The sequence below is a fragment of the Oreochromis aureus genome, linkage group 2, assembly GCF_013358895.1.
Source record: "Oreochromis aureus strain Israel breed Guangdong linkage group 2, ZZ_aureus, whole genome shotgun sequence".
Taxonomy (NCBI): Eukaryota; Metazoa; Chordata; class Actinopteri; order Cichliformes; family Cichlidae; genus Oreochromis; species Oreochromis aureus.
This window is the reverse complement of record NC_052943.1, coordinates 15,375,537-15,397,287: the sequence shown is the minus strand read 5'-3', so window position 1 is coordinate 15,397,287 and position 21,751 is coordinate 15,375,537. Positions and strand designations below refer to the sequence as shown.

Below are 21,751 nucleotides of genomic sequence, written 5' to 3'. Positions count from 1 at the left end.
GTTTAGTTTTTTACATGATATAAAATAATAATAAGCACTAGCGTAGTTCACAAACTTCACTGCACTAGTCTTTGTAGGCGTAAGTCCCTTAATGCTCTCCAGATATGTGAAAATAAAAAATGTTTTCTGTCTTTGTACCATGAAAAACAACCCAAGAAATGTTTTAAACCTTTACATAACATTTTTTAAAAGGAAAAACACGGTAATAGAACAAAATTACAAGTAGTACGTCTTGTACAGAAAGAAAAAAGTTTCTTGTTTATTCTTTGATTTCAGTCAGTAGATCAAAACTCCCACTTTCTGACCTGTATGATGAAGTACAAAGATGCTGTCTTTACTTCAAGGCCTGAAATCTGACAAATTCGTGCCATGCTGCTTCTAATCTGCCCTGCACCCAGCCAATCAGTCACTCTGCCTGCCACAATACTTTTGCATATCACAGTCTGATGTCACACATTTCAGTTCATGCATTTGCACTGAGAAGCATTCAAATGAGTGGCAAAAGGGTGTTTTTACACCGCACCCCATTTAATAAACCTTCAGGCTTCAGAATGTTTGCATCTTAAAAAAGTGGTATGAGATTCAAATCAGCTTGCATCTCTTTCCCAGCAGTTTCCTTCTTTCTGGAAGGCTGAGCTCCGTTCCTCTGCCTGGGAATAATGAACAGATCCTGCATTACTAACCAATCCTTCACTGATGTTGGTTAGCTGTCGATGGATACAGCTACAACCATTTCTAACCACAAATAAGCCTGTAGAGGGCATCGGGGAAATGGGTAGAAGCGCACATTTCATTCTTCTGTTATGAATTTCTGCTTCTGAAAAAAGATCACGAGATCATATTTCAAAAAGTCACAAACACTGTGTTAAATCGTTCTGCCTAATGGCCTCCAATCCTCAGAGGGTCCGATTAAAGAGGTTCTGCAGGGCTTCCTCTGTGCTCTACAATCTGTGGCTTGTTTGTGTGAGTGACTGAAGCAGCATTAATGTCCATATTAAGTCGATTAATGATTAGACTCATTTTGTTTTTAATCATGAAAAGAAAAGTCCAGCACACAGGAGTGAGTTGATTTTGGTTTTTGTTCTCGTTTTTTACATTTTGTTCAAGTTTTCAGTGCCTGATGAATGAATCCAGAAATAAATCATAGAAACGGCCTCTGTCTACAACTCTTTGAGAATATAATTGATCTTGTTACAGTTTTCTTTTCATTGCAATGAGAGGACTAGCCAAGTCTACCAATTCTACACGCTTTTTATTCTCCCTTTTTGACAAATGTGAACAAATCCAGGCTCAAGAAACCAGTCAGGTTCTCTATTTGGGGTCTCCGAGGCAACTATAGGTGTGCCATTGGCTCTTGTAACAAATATATAATATTCTTAAAGCACACAACTGCACAAAACATCATGAATAAATTGTTATTTTTCCATATCAATACTTCCTATGACCTCATTTCCACCAGAAATCTTCTAAAAAAATCTCTGTCAAAGGGAACCACAATCCATTTGCACAATTACCGGATGATGAGAGTGACACACATCAAAGCTCCTGCCTCGGAGTGAAGTGGAGAATGGATCCCACAAACCACAACTAACCACCAGTGCCATCAATCCAACACCTGAAGAAAACACAAGTGAAAAAGCCACTTTCATGGGCAGTACTGTGTAAGCTGCAAGTCTTAGTCATGTTTTTACAGGACTCTATGCAGTCCTGTAAAAAAACACTAAGTAATGGTTTTCTGCCTTCAGCTGGACTGGGTCTATTTCACATGTCAGATGACAAAAATTCACTTTCCATGGATATGAATACAGGTGTGTCCTGAACTTTCGGCTTGCCCTTTGGCATGTTTTGGCATGTTTTGAGTTACTCACTGAATCAATGGTAAAATTAGACAGTTTAAGTGCACTTTTTTTTGTTTTGTTTTGTATTGATTTATACCTCTGTCAAGTCTAAAGCTTTACATCTTCTTTTTTCATCTTTTGTCTCTTAACCACAAAACCTGGAGAGAATTTTTAATGATTTTGTGTTTAATGATTTTAGGTTTGTCTAAAGCTAAACAATTAGAAGTGAGCGTGGCTGTGTGATACCGCTAATCTTGTTTTTAATGCCAAGTAACACCCAGGCTGATATCCCCATTGCCAGTAAATGTTTAAAAAGTAAAAAAAAAATGTAGGCTGAACCCATTAAATTTTAAATCATCTGAACAACAGTACACGACATAATAAAACTAACTTATATTTGCTGTACCTCAATACACTGATTCAGTAAAAGAACTAGATGTTACAGTCCCTGATAATGAATGAATGAATGAATGAATATATGTACAGTACTATACAAAATTATTAGACACCCTTAACTTCTTTTATATTTTGCTAGGAAAACTAAATATAGTGATTTCTCGAAACATTTGCAACACACTTGAAACACATATCCATGAAAAGACAGAAAGTAAAGGTAATAACATTTTGTAATATCCTCCAATATTGCTATAGGGTTGAAATTTTAAAATTAAAGGGTTAAGAATGACGGGAACATTAACTCATAAAACGGAAGCCTAGACAGACACAGATTACTTTGCTGCAGTCAGTGATAATTGTTGCTTTTTATTGGCCCTCTCTGTGTTTTTCCTCACTCTCTCTGTGCGGGCATGAGACCAGACTACCATACATCATGAACAATATGTAATCACCCCTCACCCTCAACTGACCCCAGCACCCACCTCCGCCCCCACAGGCTGGTCCCACTGGATGAGTAGACGGCTGAATTTCTTCCCCAGCACACAGCTGAATACACATTTATGTCCAATTACTGAGTTTAGATATGGATTATTTTTTTTAAATTACAATTGATTCTAAGACAGAATCTCGGGATTTGGAAACGTCAATATTTCAGTATCAATCCACCCAGCACAGCCAGATTGCAAATAGACAAGCAGACCTTTATATTATATCACATTGTTAGTGAGGGCATGTGGCAAATAACTTGTCCTAGATGGATGTAAAAAATAAATAATAAAAAAAAAAACCAGGGCCCCTTTTCATGAACAATAAACAGGTTTGAGGCTGTGATTGAGCTGTCTGGTGTGAGTGAAATCTGCAGATCAGTCCACACTTTATTCAAGACTGAAGTGTCAAAACTGATCTGTAGTGGAAAAAATCAGAGATTATTTCACCTCATGGGATCCTGTTAAGAAAAAAAAGGTGTCTCGTGGTACTAGATGAAAGAAAAAAAGCCTTGTATTGTTGAGATTCTTTTCAGTTTGTGTGTGTTCTCGTGTAGAGGCGGTGGTCCAACCAGGTCTTATGACACCGCTGGGATTCAAGCTGAGCAACATGCTGAGCCTCATCAGAATGTGTGGTGGTGTCGGCGTGGGCGTGTAGAGGCCGGTTAAACCGCAGCTCACCGACAGCCATCTCTGTTCCTCACTCGGTTTCTGTTTATTAGAATTCCTCTTTTCTCTGCATCTCCTGTCTTTCCTCAAGCTTCAAGTCAGTACGCTTCAGTTTATTTAGCCTTTATTTAATCAAATAGTCAAATTAAAATATTTTTTCGGAGACCTTAGAGTAAAAATGCAGCAATTAAGTTGACAAAGACAGTACACGGTATCAATTAGTCGAGCTACGGCTACATGACTGAAAAGCATGAAAAAATATTTTACACAAAACAAATTAGGAACAGTGAAAGATGGTGTTGCTGTGAACTCGCTGAGAGGACAATGTAACTTCAAAGTGCTTTGTACCGTTTTCGGTTTGGTAAATAATGGTAGTACTAAAAACTGTTTTCGCATGACACCATAGGCTGTGACAAACACCCAGAAAAAATGATTTGCTTGCGGCATCAAATCCAGTAGATTCAAAGCTTCCCAGCTCTGTAGTTAAAATCAAATGTTAAACCCTCTGGAAATTTAGCTTGAAATAGTAAAAATGCATTTGTGATCTCACAGTTCAGAGTCTCATTAATCATCACAGAAATCAAAGTGGGGGGAAAAAGTCCAGAAATATTGAGAAAACCTAGTTTAAAATCGGCTTATTTTACTGTTTTAAAGTGCCGTTTCTACATATCATAGCAACACTGGATCACCTTAAATAGACACTCACCAGCCACTTTGTTGGGTACACAGATTCAACTGCTTGTTAATGTGAATATCTTATCAGCCATCATTGCGTGGCAGCAACTCAGTGCATTTAGACGTGTAGACACGGTGAAAACAACCTGCTGAAGATCAGCAACAGGGAGCAAGGTGATTGAAGCTGGTCTGAATATTTTAGAAACTGTTCATCTGCTGGGATTTTCCCACACAACCATCTCTAGTGTTCAAAGGGAAGGGTTTGAATAGAGAAAATATCCAGTGAGCTGCAGTTATTTTGGTGAAAAAGCCTTATTGATACCAGAGGTCAGAGGAGAATGCATTCTCAAATAACCACTAGTTGCAACCAAGGTTTGCAGAAGAGCATCTCTGAATGCAAAAAGCATCGAAACTTGAAGCAGATGGGCTACAGCAGCAGAAGACCACACTGAGTGCCACTCCTGTCAGCTGAGAACAAAAAACTGAGGCTACAATTCAGGCTCACCAAAATTAGACAACAAAAGATTCGAATAACCTTATTTGTCATGAAGTTTATTGATTTCTGCATTTAGCAGGTGGACAGTAGGGTTAGAATTTGGCTAAAACAACATGAAAGCCTGCCCGAGTACTGCTGCTGATCATGTCGATCCCTTTGTGACCGCAATGCACAATCTTCTGATAGTTGGTTCAAGCAGCATAGCATGCCATATCAAAAATCTCAAATCATCTCAAGCTGGTTTCTTGAACGTGACAGTGAGTTCGCTGTCACGATCGTCCACAAAACATGAATTCCCTGCTGATTTTCTATGTAGAAAATAGAAATGGAAATAAAAGACTTGGGTCAAGTAGAGGTCAAAAATGTAAACAAAAGGCCAACATGTTGTCAAACTTTAATGGTTAATGTGCCATCAGAGACAGCACAATCAATAAAGTGGGGCAAGGAAAGAAAAAAATGTACAGTTTGGTGACAAAAAATATATCCGTATAAAATGTTTTAAGCTTTTTTGCTATCAGCTCAAATGCAACTTGACACTGATTTTTATGTATGTATTTTAAATGTGTATTAACACAAATTTTGATGACTGTCATGTACAGACGACCTGGATTACATAGACGGAAGGCATCCGAGTTTACACTTGCTTGAAGTGCGATCAGTATACTCTGTGTGAGCTGACAGCGAAGGTGGTTTATTGAAAGCTTAATACATCCAGCCGGTTGCCTGATTTATTTATTTTTGAAGTTATGATGAATAAAACTGTGAGAGTGGGAAACTCTGTCACGTAGGAACTCTGTCTGAAATGTGAAAAAGTAGACTTTTTTTGTGTTTTTGTTTTTTTTTTCTTCATTGTGCTCATTACTTAAGAAAACCATCCTGCAGTGTTAAAATGAAGGTCATCTTGTTTATCTTCACCAGTGTTTTCTGTTTTCCTAACTGGAAGAAAGAGATTTGACTCCTCAGTAGAAGAGTACAGCCACAGAGATGTTGCTCTAGTTGAAAAGCTTTTGGATTTGCTTAGAGCACTTAAATAGAAGCTGTTTGGAGTCCAGAAGCCACAGCTAAAATACAAGAGGTGTTCCATTTAGCTGCGTCAATTAGACTTATGGTGTTACTGCCATGTTCCTGTACATGAACACAAAGAAACATTCAATATTCATTTGGAGGCTAAACTGCATCACCTGGAAGGCTGATAATCTTCTTCAAGCCCTCGAAGCCCGCTCATCGCTTAATGTAGGATGTTCACGGTTTATTTTATCCGGAAAAAAATGGATGTCAATTTCCAAAATTGCACCTCTATGCCAAACAGAATATCAAACCACAAATGTATCCACTGTTGGCCTCTTGGTGTGCACCAGCAGTTCTGGCCATCCACTCTTCTTCTGCACAAACCCTTTATGACCCATCATAGATGGGCACATTTTATCATACTATCAACATGGATAGATCTAAAGATTATAGTGATAGTGCTAGTTGGCACAGAAAGTGCACTACTTTTCAGCTGCTCGCGAACATTGTTTACAGTAAGCATAATTTTTCAGGCTTTTGTCAGGGGATATAAAACATGTTTTATAAGGACTTTAATGTCAACAGTAGAGTTTATTAATAATATTTAAAATAGTTCCCTGATAAAAACTATAAATTTTAACTGCATTTTATTTGCAGTTGTCCTGTTACCTTTATTTTACAGTAGCTTCGTACCTTTGACACTGTGTAAAGAATTCTTTCTTTCCATCTCTGCAGATGTGATTCACACAGTGGGGCCGATTGCACAAGGCGGGGTTGGAGAGGAGGAGAAGAACGCGCTAAGATCGTGCTACAGAAACAGTCTGGAGACGGCGACCAAAAATGGTGCTCGTTCTGTGGTGAGAATGAATTTGAGACAGCAATTTCAACTGATGCTGAAAACGGGGTAACGCAGGAGGATTGAGAGGTCAGGTTAAAAGTAAAAAAAGGTAAAGAAAAAGAAGTACTGAAGACTGTGACACACGAATAAAGAAGAAATCAAAAGAGGCGAATACAAAGGAAGCATGGGTAGGAAGAAAAAAGGACAGGTGAAGCAGTCATGACTGTATGACAGCGTGCTATAGTTAAAAAAGAAACCCAAGTTAAACCCAAGCCAGAAAAAATGATCACATTGGATGTTTTCAAAGAATACAGTGTTCAAACTGAGATGCATGGAGGAAGGGGAAAAGAGGTAGGAGTGTGAGTTGTAAGAAGGTAGCATGAAACACACCAGGCAGGTGGTTTCACAGAGAACGAAGTGTTAAAGCCAAAGAAAAAGCACCAAAGCAACATGAAAACAAAGTCAGAGGTGCAGTCGAAGAAAACAGCAGCATGGAAGCAGTGTGAAGATTAATGCAGAACATCAGTAGCTTCGCTAGTAAAGAGCAGGATTTGAAACAGACTTAAATGCATCAGTTGCAGGATTTTTTTTAACCCAAGTTTTCATCACAACAGCAATTTTCACAAAATTTCAAATTATTTGTTTATTGTAGGTGTCAGAGAACCTGTGAGGCATAGTTGCCTTCCCCCTGAGTCTTAAGCTGTGCAGTCAGGTTAAATGAACAGATCTGGAGACCCGGGGAGCATCCAGACATCTGCTTGTACTGACATATTTGACAACAGGCTGGAAATCTGCCAGACTTGAAGTTTACTGGCTGCTTGACTCAAAGGAGAACCAGTGGTGTTGCACAGACTTGGCAAACACGGACCTCACTGACTAACAGTTATAATCCTTTGGATTTTTAATATGTATTTATTTCTGTTAATAGCTGCATTTACCTTCTGCTGTAGTCGCTTCTTCTCATTGTTTTTTCATTGCTGGTGAGTCTGCCAGCAATGTAAGCAAAATCACCTACAGTGCAGGAAATAATGCATGACTTAAATGTAACTGTTGGCTCTGCTGCAACTTTATGCTAAAGTATAAGTCAACATTGTTCCAGTCTGTCTTAAAAACATCCGCCTCCTTATGCTTGTCTGCTTGTCCAATTTAAGAAAAAAAAGGTTTTTGGTCTTGGCAGTTGTCCTGCGGTCTACAGCGGCTGCAAAGACATGCCTCTTTTAATCAGATGCAATCTAAGTACTGCAGAAACAAAATCCCCAGTTGTCTTTGTGCTGTGAAAAAATGCTTTCCAAGCTAATCTGAAGCGATTAATTGGGCGACTTAGAGAAACCAAATCCAAGGTTAAATACTTTCAGTACCAAATTACCTCTTTTACCTTGCCGAGATGCAAAAGAGGGAATGTGGTGCAAAATAGACTTTAAACAATTCCCTCGCTTACATTCGCTTTGTCGGGAACCTGAAATAATGAATCTGCTGCAGATTTTTTTGCAGCTACTGTTAATAATAAGAACAAATAAACAGTGCCTTCAATGCACGGACGGGTGAGGACTTTAATATATACCCAGAGTAGAGAGAGTTGACAGGTGAGAGAGATGAAATAAAATGATGATTCAAACTGGAAATGTCATGGTTCATAGCCCACGTGTTAACTCACAAGAGGATGGTTTTTAAGACAACACAGTTAAAGGCATTCAGCTGCCAGAACACAGCAACACTTACTGTGTAAAAAGCAGTGTGAGCTCTTAGAAGAGGGTGACTTTTTTTATAGTGAGCACTCATCCAGCATGTTGTCATCGCAAACAACTCTGTTTACCTGTTAACTTTTACCTGTTTGTCCTGTTGTTTGGGAACGATCTCCCACTCAATCACAGCATCGGTGATTGGTGGGGAAAAAGCCCATTTAGTGTTTTATTAAACTAATGTGACACAATTACAAGCCCGCAATCTGTCTAGCACTGCAGCAAGTCTTCCATTCAAAGCTTAATTTTCACCAGCATCATTAAAAAGTAGCTGTCGCCAAAATGCACCAATTCCACAAAATCGTGGACAGAAGAAGTGTTTTAACTTCTTTTCCTAAAGTATAATAGCTTACGCTATAAAGTGATTGTTTCCTCAGTGGCTGTCTCTATACCCACCATCATAATTACTGTAATGATGCCTGATTAGTGTTGCTAGCACGGCCGAAGCTGACGGAAGAATTCTTCCCTGCTCGGCCTTGTCAGCAAAGGATGATCAACAGTTTGGTCTTTAAATAGATGTGAAAGTCAGAGGCTGAAGAAAGGCTGCCATAAAAAACAATCAAGAGAAAGACTCCATCGGGATCCAGCAGAGAGTGTGATTTCTGTGCAGTGCTACGTGTGTGTACGTGTATGGCTGCCTTTGTGAGGACCAGTTTGTTGTAGACCTTGAAAGTGAGGAGATTTGGGGAAAGCTGCTTTTTGATACACCGCAAAGGTTTAGACCCGGATTTAAGCTTCAGGTTTAGCGTCAGGTTTGAGTTATGTTAAGGGTTGCTTCTAGGCCTTTGGTTTATGCTAGTTAAGGTTTAGTAGAGGGGATAGGCCATGCATTATGTCACCGAGTGTCCTCAGAAGGACAGACATACAGAGAGTGTGTGTGTGACGATGATGAGCTCTTCAGAAAGTTATCAGATCATTTAAAATTTTCCCCATTTTGATGTGTTTCATGCTCTTCTTTAGTTCATGTTCTCTCATCAGTCTGCACACAGTACCCCACAATGTCAAAGCAAAAACAAGATTGTAGAGTGTTTTTAATTAAAAGACTGAGGTATCTTTTTTTTCCATTTTGTTTGGAGCCTTTGTCATGATACATGCAATTAAGCATCCCACGTCTATCAGTGGTCCTTGAAATGCCTACAGCGTAATCTGTCTTTTTGAAGTCATTGGACAAAATCAGGAAATATACACACATACCAGTTAAAATAAAGTTTCCACAGATCTGCGAGATGGGTTTTTGTGTTTTTTGTCTTTTAAATTTTCACTTTTCGATGTAGTTTTTGTGCTAAAACACTGTCAGGGTGCATTTGGTTGAATTTGGTTGAAAATGAAAAAAATCTGGAACCACCGACACTCATCCTGCCAAAATCAGGAATAGGGGAAGAAGGCATTGCTTGGACAGGTAACCAATAATTCAAAGGTCATGATAATTAGGATCCAGAGTTACTTTGTGGAGATTAGATGTCTCTAAAAGAAGGGCAGCCTTTGGTGATGTGTTCTAGCAGTCAGGCTTTTATGGTGGACAGACTGCTTTGTCAGATACCTGACTCTTATACTTCTTGTCTGATGAAATGAAGATTGAACTCTTAGGCCACAATTCCCCACGCTTTGTGTGCAGGAAACCGGACACTGAGCATCGCCTAATTAATACCATTCCTACAGTCAAACACAGTAATGGCAGCAGAAGATGGATGCAAAAACACAGAGCAATACTGAGTGAAAACCTTTTCCATAATAAGATTTTGGACTCAGGCAGAAGTTTACATCTTAGCAAGAATATAAAGCACATTACCAAGTAAGCTCAGCTCTGGTGTGGGAAAGTCAACCAAAAGTCTGGACCTGAAGGAGCATCCCAGGAGACACTTGAAAACGCCTGTGCACCGCTGCTTCCCGTTAAGCTTCGCTGAGCATGAGAGATTCTGTCAAAATGAAAAGGAGCTTTGGAAAAGAAAAGCATGCCAAACTTGTGGGATTATTCCCAAGAACTCATGATGCATTGCTGCAAAAGGTGATTTAGCAAAGAACCGAATCTACTGTCTGAACACGTATGTAAAAGGAGCGTTTGATTTCTAAATGATTTTGCTTCATCATTATCATGTGTTGTGTTTAAATTGGAAAGTGGATTCATGAATGCATTAGAACATAACAGAGTGACACAAGGAGCTGAAAAATGTTTTAAATGTGATCCGTGGCACATTGTAACTTGGTTTTTCCTCTTCACTCTGCAGGCTTTCCCTTGCATCTCCACTGGAATCTACGGTTAGTCCTGTGTGTGTGTGTGTCTCCTCTGTTCTTACACTTTGTGTTTGTGTGTCAGTTTCTATCATCTATTTCACGTTTATTGATCAGCAACAACACTTCCTCTTTGCTTTCTTCATCCACTGTACACACTGTGTGCTCTCCATCACACGCTTGTCAGCCTGCCTGTTTGACCAGAGTGCCGAGCCTCCGGGTGCCGCTTGTCAAATGATCTCCCCCGACCCAGAGGTGGTTCTCAGATTAACGCCTTGGATTAAGAGCGGCAGATTAAGATAGATTAGGCCGGAGATTGTGTTATATTGACTGTAATCCTCTTCACGCTGGCAGGAGAGAGTTAAGGATAGTGCTTAAACACACCCCAGGGTGGCTTTGCTGTGAGGGCTAGTTGTTGACACCTCTCTGTCATTGCTGGAAAGAGGAAAAGGCTAAATTCCCAGTTGACTCCAGGTTGTCTTCCTCCCTGTTCTGCTTGTTTGTCATTGTCCCGCTGTTTCTTTCCTCTTGAGTGTTTTGTAGGTCAGGGTGTTGAAGGAGTAACACAAATTATGTAACTTTAGGAGGTATAAGCAGCTTGTGTCTCTACAGACAGACAGATGGCTGCAATTGAAAACAAATCTGCCATCTTTAAGCCATAGTTCCACACAGAAAACATACCAACGTATGAGTTTCATTTTTAAAGAATGCTCTCCTATTTTAGAGCTGTAACTTAATTCCTATTAAAGCATTAACTGCTCCTCATCTGTGTTTTATACACTTTGTAATCTAATGAAATTGGGAAAAACAAATGTGCCTGGCAGGCAGTCACACTAGTAATTTTGGGGTTTTTTTTGAGTAGTAACACAGATGATGTACACCTCTTCCCAGACTTTGTACCACTATTATAGCTGCACTTTAAGGCCCTGCAAACCTCGCTGGTGTTTCAGTCAATAAGGCTGAGCAGACCTCATTACAGTATAGGTGAGAAGATCTCTGCTGGGAAATAAGCGAAATAGTTTACTTGCTTTACTAATAAGGACGGTAAATACATTTTTGGAGGAAGTATAATTGCATCCTTGATTATGTTCATTAGCAACATTTTTCTCCTCAGGTTGCCTCTTGCGTCAGATATGTGGTAAAGTACAGATTACTAAAACACTCGAGTTAAGGTTGGAGGAAAGATTTTGGTTTTGATTAAATATTAAAAAGGGAAACGTGTTCCACGCTGTGCTTCACATCCAGTGCTGTGCAAGTTAAGCTCTGAGATTAAATCGGTGCTCGCGCTCAGAGTTTTTGCACTAAATTTGTGGTACCGAAATAAACCACTTAATGTTCATTTTCCTGCATTTTAATTTTATAAATGAGCTGCTTTTTCAGTAGAGCCCCCAATCTTTGAAACTCCCTAAACTGAATAAATCACTGAACTCTCCTACTGCTAAACCAGACAGATTACTTTTACATGCAAAGACAAACAAAAGTACCAATCAAAAGCTCAGACACACCTGAGGGTAGATATGTTTCTAATTATTTGTGCGTCACAGTATCAGAATATTTTATGTTTAATAAGATAACGTGATGCACAAATGCACAAAATGACACTCTTTTGATTGTTGTACAGAGTGAGCATGAAGCCAGTTTGATAAATAATTGAAATAATTTAAGTGAATTATTTAGTAAAATGTAAATTTCTTAAAATTTGTTGAAAACAAGTAAAATTTATGAGAATATCAGTGATGTTTGTTTGGATCAATCGTTTAGTGGCTTTACAGGCGCGTCTGTGGCTTAGTTTTCTTATCACTGGCTATTGATGATTCATCACAATTGTTTATTTACTAGCAGAATAATCCAGGACCACAATACACATATGTGGTCCAATTACCTGGTTCAGCATTAGAAAGAAAGCTCAACGTACTGTGTTGTAGGTCACTGACGAATTCAGCAGATGTTTTGTTTTTAAAAAATGTAGAAATCAATTAAAAATAAAGAAATGCTCTTCAATGACTGAGTGTGCCTAAGCTTTTCACTGGTACTGCATGTAAATTTAAACCAATCAGTAGAAATCAGGACAGACGTAATTCAGCTCTACAGGACTTTTTATGGGCTGTTTCCACAGGGTCTTACACTTTTCATGACTGATCCATTGTGGTTATTACCAAAACCTGCCCTGATCCTTTAAGTCAATTTGACATTTCAAGTTTGGTGCTTATTTTTCAGACCCATGTGGGCACAAATTACATTAATTTGACACCCAGCAGCCACCTTGTGAATCCTGGGTTGCATCCTGTTTTGTCTGCATATCAGTCTGAACTCTTTGTGCTATAGATCCAACAAGGTGCTGGAAACATTCCTCAGATGTTTTGGTCCATACTGACATGATCGTATCACACAGTTAGTGCAGATTTGTCAGGTACACGTCCATGATGTCAGTCCTCTGTTCAGCTACATCCCAAAGGTGCTCTATTGGATTGAGATTGAAGAGCCCATGCAAATTGTAGTGTGAGTTTGCTTTTCTTTGCTTGCAGGAGTTGTGGCATTTCCACCACAGAACTGCTGCTCACTTGATCTTTTATCTTTTAGACCATCCTTTGAAAACTTTAGCGATGGTGGTGTGGGGAAATCTCAGTAGATCAGCAGTTTCTAATTCTAATGCTTGGTATTGAACTTCAGCAGAGTGTCTTCACCTATAAGGCTAAATGCATTGAGTTGCTGCATTTACATTGGCTGATTAGATATGTGCTGAACAGATGTACCTAATAAAGTGGCTTAGTTGGCGGAGCTTTTTTTTTCCTGTGCGAATTTGCACAGATTTGCTCAAAATCATCCTCTAATATTTAACAGCACTGCTGTAAGCTGCACATTTTCTCTGCCTCCTCCAGCACTAGCACTAGCCTTGCTGACAACCTGTGGTGCTGTTTACATCATATGCAATGAATGCACTCAGTGGAAACTATTCAAAACAATCAGTGTGCTCAGTGAACAGCTCTGCTCACGCCATTGTATTTTTCAGTCTTTATTTCAGTATTTTATTTGTGGATGTAATATATACATTTAAAATTAAAATTATAAGGGTTGAAATATTGAATTAAAGAGTGACGCAGATCTTAATCGGTCCAAACAAACAGAAAAAGGAGTGAAAACACCTGTGCAGATGAAGTGAGGCCACTTGAATTAGATGCACACATCAATCAGTAAAATGTTTTATATAACAAGCCATAGTGGACACATATTAACATATTATATTACATTTTCTTCAGTGCATTTGTTTCAGTGCTCTAACAAATTGTACAGTGCTAATTTGTACCCTTGTGTATTCCCCTGTGCTAACACGCTGAACCATCTCCTAATGTATAATCACATAGTGTTTGTTTGGGTTGAGCAGTTTGGCCAGATGATGAGTTTTCATTGCTTTTGTGCTGCTTTACCAGCGCTGGGTGTAATTTTCCAGCAGTGAAAGGTCTCAGCTGCTCAATGAATATAGAAGAAGAAGAGCAGTCTTTTTCCATCTGTCTCCTCGTAACCAACAAGTGTGTTGTGTCTGCGTCTCGCTGGAATAACTGAGTCGGGATCAGACGATGTGAGAGGAGTCAGAACGGGGAGTGTTGGAATAGTGGAAAGAAGAACAGAAAGCACCGAAGACAACAGCACAACGCAAGCACACAGATCTCTCTCTGCACCTGTTCTCGAAAACGGTGTGTGTATTTTTGATGTCACTTACGCGTGTGTGTTTGTGTTTCTGTAGGATATCCATCTGAGCAGGCTGTGCACGAGGCGTTAAAAACTGTGAGGGACTACCTCGATGCACATCATGACAAGGTGGGTATGTGTTTGTGTTTGCGCCTGCATGATTGGCAATTTTTCCCCTACCCTTTCCTCCAGGTATTATTTCTCTCACAGCTGTTGTTTTTGTTTTCGGGTGATACGAGGAAAAGGGTGCATTGAGAAAACACACACACACAATAAGACACACAAAAAATATTTTTGAACACACACCCAAGTTCTGCCTCTCTCATGCTCATGGCCAAGTCTGCGTTTTAATTGGCTCCTTGCGGGACCAAACCCGACTAACACAAACACACAGGCACGCACACACTCTCTCTCTCAGGAGAAACGCCAAGCGGAGAAAAGACAAAATGATGGAATAGATGACTGGAGGGGAGGGACGGAGGAAGAGATTGGAAAAAAACGGAAACTTTCCAATCAGTCATTGACAAGCCCTAAACTCTCCTCCCTTTTTCCCCTCCTTTACTTCTCTGGTCTCCTCCCACTTCTCTTTTTCCATCTTTGAGCCTCGCTGTTACCGCCGTCCTGCACGGCCTCCCAGAGAGGGTGCTGATGATGTTATTGTTAGCACTGACATCTCCAGAGTCTCTGTAGCAATACCGGTCGACTGATGCCATCAGCCGCTCTGTGCATAGCAAATGAACTCGAATCATTGCATTTCTCACCAGAGTGGACAACAGACAGCAAGCCTCGAATGTCAGTAAATAAGACCAGAAGGCCAAATCAACAAAAAACTTATTTATATTCTGCCCACAACTACTTCCACTCTGCTTTTAAGGGAAAAAAAATATTGAAGGCGACCACATAAATATAAAGAGAGAATGTTTACTAGAGGAAATTGGGTTTATTCATTAATTGAACAGTTTTATGGGGTTTTGTCGAGCTTGTTCTGGCTCTGAGCGCTTTAATGTTGAAATGAAATTGAAAACTGCAAACATAGTAAGGTGCAAAATAGACTCAAGACACGGGTCAGTATGCCTGCATTCTGCATCAAATGTAATAAAAATCTAATCATTTATGTGCAGAAAACATACCAGTTTTAAAATGTAATTGCTGTTGTTTTTGTTTTGGTTTTTTTGGGGGGGGTCTCGAATTAGACTCAGAGTCGACTAGAGAGTCTCATCAAATCCTTTTAGCAGCTCTTCTGGCTTTTTATTCGTAATCATGAGCTTCTTCAGCAGATTGAGCTTTTTAGTTGCATTGAGCTGCAAAGCCCCACCCTACTTAGCTACTCTTACAAATTAATTACACTTCTGCATTATGTCTATGGGGTAACTTGCGTCATAGCTGGAACCCCATTTTAACCCTACGCCGCAATCTTCTGCATAACCTGACGTGCACCTCCCTAGAAATGTAACCACGCGTTGGGTTGGGATCAAAGGAGCTTCCGGTTACTGCACAAGTTAGGATGTCATTTTCCACAGAAGTCTAAATTAAACGTTAGCAGCGGTGTGTGATACTGCAAAACCAAGTAAATACAGAACCAGTATCACTGATATTTTTAAACTATAAAGGCGGCTTATGTACAGGAGAGCAGTACAAGATGATTTATAAATTGAATGTACCAAACTTGGAGAGAAACATATTAAAGTATCAGTCCTATCACATCATTAGTGATCCAACGTCGATGTTGGCATCAATACGATCGATCTGCTCTCCCCTAACTCTTGGGGTGTCGTTACACCTGTGCTGGTTTTTAATCTGTTCAAATCAACAACGTTCTGGTTAAAGTTGGTCTCAGTCTCATTATAAATGACTTCAAAGTGATTCCTTTATACTGAGGACATGGTCCAACCCAACTACCGAGTGTACACTGCAAGCTTCAACACCTTCCTCTGGCTGGGTTTCTGGGAATAAGCAGTTCCACAGATGTACTGTAGCAACTAGCCTCCTACATACAGTTGTATGCCCAGGTAAATATGAATGTTAGGAGAAAATTCTTCACGTTATCTACTACTCCAGGACCCAGCACCTTCTCTCTGTGTTTATTTTTGCTGCTCTCACTGCAGACGCATCTGGCCAGTAAGCAGACTGAGCATTCTCACGCGGTTTGTAGTGACACGTTTTGGTCTTCTATGTGAAAAGAAACCTAACCACAAGAAAAATCTAGAAGTTTACAAACTCATCAACTGATCGGTATAGCTTTACATTCTCTTAAGTGTGCAATACTTTCATGGACTGTATATCAAAGAGGCCACTCATTGGTTTCTGGTCACCTCTGTACTATTTTGTTGGACAACTTATCTTCTGACACTCTCTGAGTTGGTGAGCAAACTCCATCCAAAAACTTTACAGACAGACATACCTGCTAATTGGTGCTAAATAACAGACTAATAAAAGGAAACAGTAGAACTCACTAAAAGTAAAGCACAAATGTTTTGAACAGACTGCACCATGCTGGTCAAAAAGGGGAGCCTTGATGTAGAAACTCCCTCTTGATAACCACAGTTAGCCAATTTTTAAAATATTTTTTAAAGCAGATCAAACACAGCTTGGTGTGAATAAACAATCATTATTTTCAGGATGAGGTTTAGCTAATGATCAGTGTGACTTTCAATCTCATCTGTTAAGCGAGCATCAGTATGAAATCCTAAAACTCTAAATTAATAATTTGACTAGTTCCACAATTGCATTATTTCTGGACAAGTTGTGCTATGACTGAAGTCTTCAGAAAATCTACCAAATAGACATTGTGGTGAGAATATTGTTTCAGTTTCTGTCGAGCCTGAAGTAAAGCTGGAAAACACAATATTACATGTGTTTTAAGATGCATTATTTGTTAAAGGATATGCATTTTCACAAGAGCACAAAGACTAATGTAATTTCCACAACAGTCGACAGGTTTTGTGTTTGAGAGGGGAATATTTACAGGTTGTGTAACGTGTTTCCATTAACAACGGGCTGTTCTCAGAGAGACATTTACATTGACTTGCTGTTATTGTTAGCATTAGCATCTCTAGGCTCTCTGCTGCAGTAGTGTGAGAATTAGTTCCCACTTCTACAGTTTTCAAGTGGAGCCACCTTCGTGTGGAGGTTAGAAATTTCAAACCTTAGCCTAGGGGATCTAGTTACTTACCACACATTTCCATATCTTCCCTTTTAGCTTCCATGCAAATCCTGGTGAGTGATGGTAATTGTACAGCAAGCCGGGGCTGAAAAACATGGGCTGCAGGCTAGCAGGCTGCTGAAATGTCTCTTTGAAAGCACTGAGACTTAAACTCCCACACCAGGCAGAAAGAGATGGAAACAGCCTGCCTATAAATTGCACTGCCTCACCCAAAACAGAGAAATCAAAACCTTTGTAGAGACATTAGGGTGGTAATAATGTTTGTCAGAGTCAGAGCAGAGTAGAGGTTATATCCCTGGAAGCATCGTTTTACTGTAGCTACAGTAACTTTAATCATTACAGGCTACATCCACAGTGTGTACTGTACTCTATGTCCAGATATACAGAGCATAATATAAATATTATAGACTGCAGAGCTGGGGTCTAAACAACATAGGAGCTCGGAGCATAAAGATTCTTTGTCATAAACTAGCTGCACACTCTCGGCCAATGTCTTAATATTGTTTGAAAGCTACTGTATTATGTTTATGGCTTTGTGTGCGTGCGTGTGTGTGTGTGTGTGTATGAGATGATCTCTCTAACCCCTTTATTTCCGCCTCTGTCTTTTTGTCTTTCTCTCTATCACACACATACACACTCTTTCCCTCTCTTTGCACATTTTCAGCACTCTGTCCCCAGCACACAGAGTAATAAGCGCCTTGTCGTGGCATTATCATAATAGGGAGCTAATAGTGGAGTAATGGACTGATGCATTAGCGGCATTCTCCTGATATTGCCGCCGCACAGTGTCACACGTTTTTACATTGTTCCCTGCTGCAACTGATGGATTCAGAGTTATTGCATATGCTTGCAATAAAGGTCATTGTGTGTGTGTGTGTCAGCTGGACAGAGTCATCTTCTGCGTGTTCTTGCCGAAGGATCAGAAGCTGTATGAGGAGAACCTGCCGCTCTACTTTCCTGCTGGTGAGTTTCCCTTATATACACACACAGTGATGACAGCTCAGCTCAGCTCCATTTAGCTACACGCTCAAATAGTGTGATATATCTGTTCACACATACATGAGGCTACCAGACCGTAGTACTGTATATATAGAATACTTTTTACACTAGATAAACATAAACTTTACTCCTCACTAACATGGATGCATGCGCAGTGTACTTAACCACCTTTATTCTTAAATTATATTTATATAATATTGTGGTTAATATTTACTTAACCACACATGCACACTGAGACACACTACAAGGGAGACACATTTTCTGCTTCTTAGCTATAATCAGTTTCTTTGACCGTAGCTGAGAAACTGCTGTGTTATGTATTTGTTTATTTTTTTGAATTCATTTGTTCTCGGAGGCTTACGATACTATATTAGACACAAGCAGTCACAGTTTATTCATCCACCATGTGCAGCTACACGTATCAGCCACAACACTAAAACCAGTGACAGATGAAGTGAGGAATACATAACGCAATGTGTTGGGAAACCATGGCTCCTGACATATATACAGGATCAGGATCACACATACAAAAAATAGCCATATATTAATGCAACCAAACAGCTTTTAACATTGATTGATTTTGAGAGGTATTCCAGGCTGATGTGTAAATGGCTCTGTGAGAGAGCAAGTATAGGGAGGGAGCAGCATGTGTTCAGGGCCTGCAGAGAGAAGGACAATCCATCCATCCATGAGCTTGTATTAGTTTGTTCTTAGCATTTTAGCCCCGGAAAACCAAGATGGATGCATTGAGATTGGTATAAAATAGCTATAAATGAGTCCTGAACTCTAGAAATTAGTTAACATTTTGCATTCTCATGTCAAGTTTTTTTAGACTTAAGTCAGACAGCCCTAAAGATTAGTCAGCGACCCCCAGGAACCACAGGTCACCAGGGAAAAATGTATATTCCACGACTGATTGATGCTTGTCAAAACACTGACATGGTGGTAATGAAATTTAAAGGAACTGCAATACAAACTGCAGGTGGGAAGTAACAAAGTACAAATACTTTGGTACTGTACTTAAGTAGAATTTTCAGGTATCTGTACTTTACTTGAGTATTTATTTTCCTGACAACTTGTCTTTGTCTAGCTGGAACAAACAACTAAACCCTTTGTTTGTATGTACACGCCATATTGAAATTATAATTTTTAAAGAAAACATTTTTTTAATTGCAAAAACGTATAAATAAACTCAAGTAGGGTCAAAGGTTAAAGTCAAATAAAATAAGATATATATGCAAGCTTAAGGCTTAAATAATGTACCTTTGTCTTCTTGGAGACTTTCTGATGTTAATTGGAGGCAAGTTTTTGTTCTGCTGAAAACAGACATTGTGATTGTGTAGACATTAATTGATATTAATGATGATTCAGTGTCCAGTCTAACAACCCTCAGGTCAGTGGCTCAGCGTTTAATGGCACTTGTACATTTTTATTGGTTTGTTTTATTTTTCTGTTTATAAATATTAATGCAATTTAATTAATAAAACATTTGATATTATGTCACTTTCAATGCAGTGATTTCATAAGTTTGCGACATGGCAACACCAAACCGTAACCCTGAACCTTTTTTGGGGGGGGGGTATGCAAAGCTATGAAATCATAACAATCAGATTCAGTGTTGAACCATCGTGTTTCAGTAGGTGCAGCTTTTACTTTTGGTTTGGACAGAGTGAGCAGTTGGCGACGGTTTGCAGACAAGTGGAGATCTTCCATGCAACCTATGGGCGATGCACACCCACCAGTAACCACAGCAATCAAAAAGAGGCATTTAGCGTAGCTCTTTGCAACCATTTCAACCTGCAGCCACCACTATCCGCTTGGGATTACACACTTTTTCCTAGCAACATGTGGTTTCCAGGTCATCAGTAACCACTGCCTAGGCCTGCATGAATGGAATCTTAGATGCATAGCATAAAGTCTGTGGTTAACACTCGCTTTGGACATTTTTATGATTTGTTCGATAGTAGTTTAAAAATTCATGAAGAACAGGTGCGTAAGAGTGTTTAAAGAGATCAGTTATAACTTCTTGTACTCTGTCTTATTCACCATTATTTTATTAAATCACAATGTTTTGGTCCAACTGACCTTGATTAGATATCATCATTTGTTCAATAACAAAAAAATAAATACCCCACTTGCAAATTTTAAGCTTTATATGTGATAGAGAAAGCGGGTGGTTAATAAGTGGCTAAATAAGAATAAGTTGTTGAAGACATTCAGCATCATCACATTAACTGTTTCCCCCATAAAGACAACATTTGACGACCTCCCTTGTACCCTTAATGATGAGCCTTGACACCTCATTATATATCAATAAAGACACGGTTTGACCATTAGAATAGTTTCTGGGTTTTTCTGAGGGTAGCCGCAGAGGCGGAGACCACCCTCACTAACCTGCAAACCCAGTCAATTTCTTCTAGAAGCAGAAATATGACAGAAAGCACTCAAGTCAGAAAAAACATTTCAAAGGTTACTCCTAGTGGACTTTCAAGGGGTAAAGAGTTGAACACAGGAACTTGATTTTGGTCACGCAGTCTTGATTTATAGTCTAACATTATTGTGGTGAGCTACTTTCTTTTGCATTTAAGTTTCAAAAATCATTAAAAAAAGGGTGTCAGTTTGTAGAGATTTGCTGAACCAAACATGGTGGCATTAAAGCTTTCCCACAGAGCCTTTTTTTCTGTTACTCATAAAAAAGAAAAGCCTATTGATAATTCCCACTGGCATTTTGTCAAGGCAACCAAGATGATGCCCGCTTTCAGTTTTTGCCTTACAAAAAAGCATAGTCAGTGCGGCACTTTATGAAAAACACACAGGTTGTACTTACGGTACTTTTCATTTCTGATCACATGAGTCACCTGAAATAAGAATGAACGTTACACACAATCTCTACACTCATGAGCTGTCTTATTATGAAAGTTCTCACTGTTGAGCTTCCTTTTAACAGGAAGGACCTTGAGAGTAATGACAGTGTGTGTGTGTGTGTGTGTGTGTGTGTGTGTGTGTGTGTGTGTGTGTGTGTGTGTGTGTGTGTGTGTGTCCTACAGCTTCTCTGTTTTGTATTTGATACAAACATGTCTTTTCATTCTGTATCCTGCCTTCATTTCTTCGTCCACCACTTTAGCCTGACCTGTGGCAGCGACCTGTTGTTCAGGTAACCATCGTGGTGTTGTGCGTCAGCATGTGTGGTTTCTTCTATCGACAGAATTAACTGCATTCAGTCTGTTTGTCGACACGCAGTCTTAACCCCAGTGCAAAATGTAAATTACGTGTCACAGAGGGGAAACTCTGACATTTCCTTCAACCGCCACTCGTCCCATTTTGCAAATAAATTGCTCATATTTAGACCTCAGTTAAATGAAAATGGCATTCTGTGCATTCCTGAGTACAACGGCTGGCCTCAAGCTAGTTAGTATTCGAACTGACGCAAGGAAAAAAAGAAATGGGCTTTGTTTTTGGTTTTTTTCCTGCAGTGGTGAAAAGGGTCTGATTTAAATGAAAAATAACAACCACTTTCTAAGCCTCCAAG

General features: G+C 39.5%; 1 protein-coding gene across 2 annotated transcripts in view; it reads left to right on the top strand.

The window, feature by feature from the left end:
- The window catches only part of macrod1 (mono-ADP ribosylhydrolase 1), a 144,384-nt gene that overhangs the window by 117,811 nt on the left and 4,822 nt on the right, over positions 1-21,751 (top strand). Inside the window, exons 6-10 of one of the 2 annotated variants that reach the window (XM_039619206.1) lie at positions 6,303-6,424; positions 10,370-10,400; positions 14,116-14,189; positions 18,105-18,186; positions 21,347-21,376. In XM_039619206.1, coding sequence (XP_039475140.1) covers positions 6,303-6,424; positions 10,370-10,400; positions 14,116-14,189; positions 18,105-18,186; positions 21,347-21,351 — 314 coding nt within the window. In that variant the 3' untranslated portion in view covers positions 21,352-21,376. The remainder of the gene's footprint in view (positions 1-6,302; positions 6,425-10,369; positions 10,401-14,115; positions 14,190-18,104; positions 18,187-21,346; positions 21,377-21,751) is intronic. The other variant, XM_039619200.1, reaches the window with a different exon arrangement.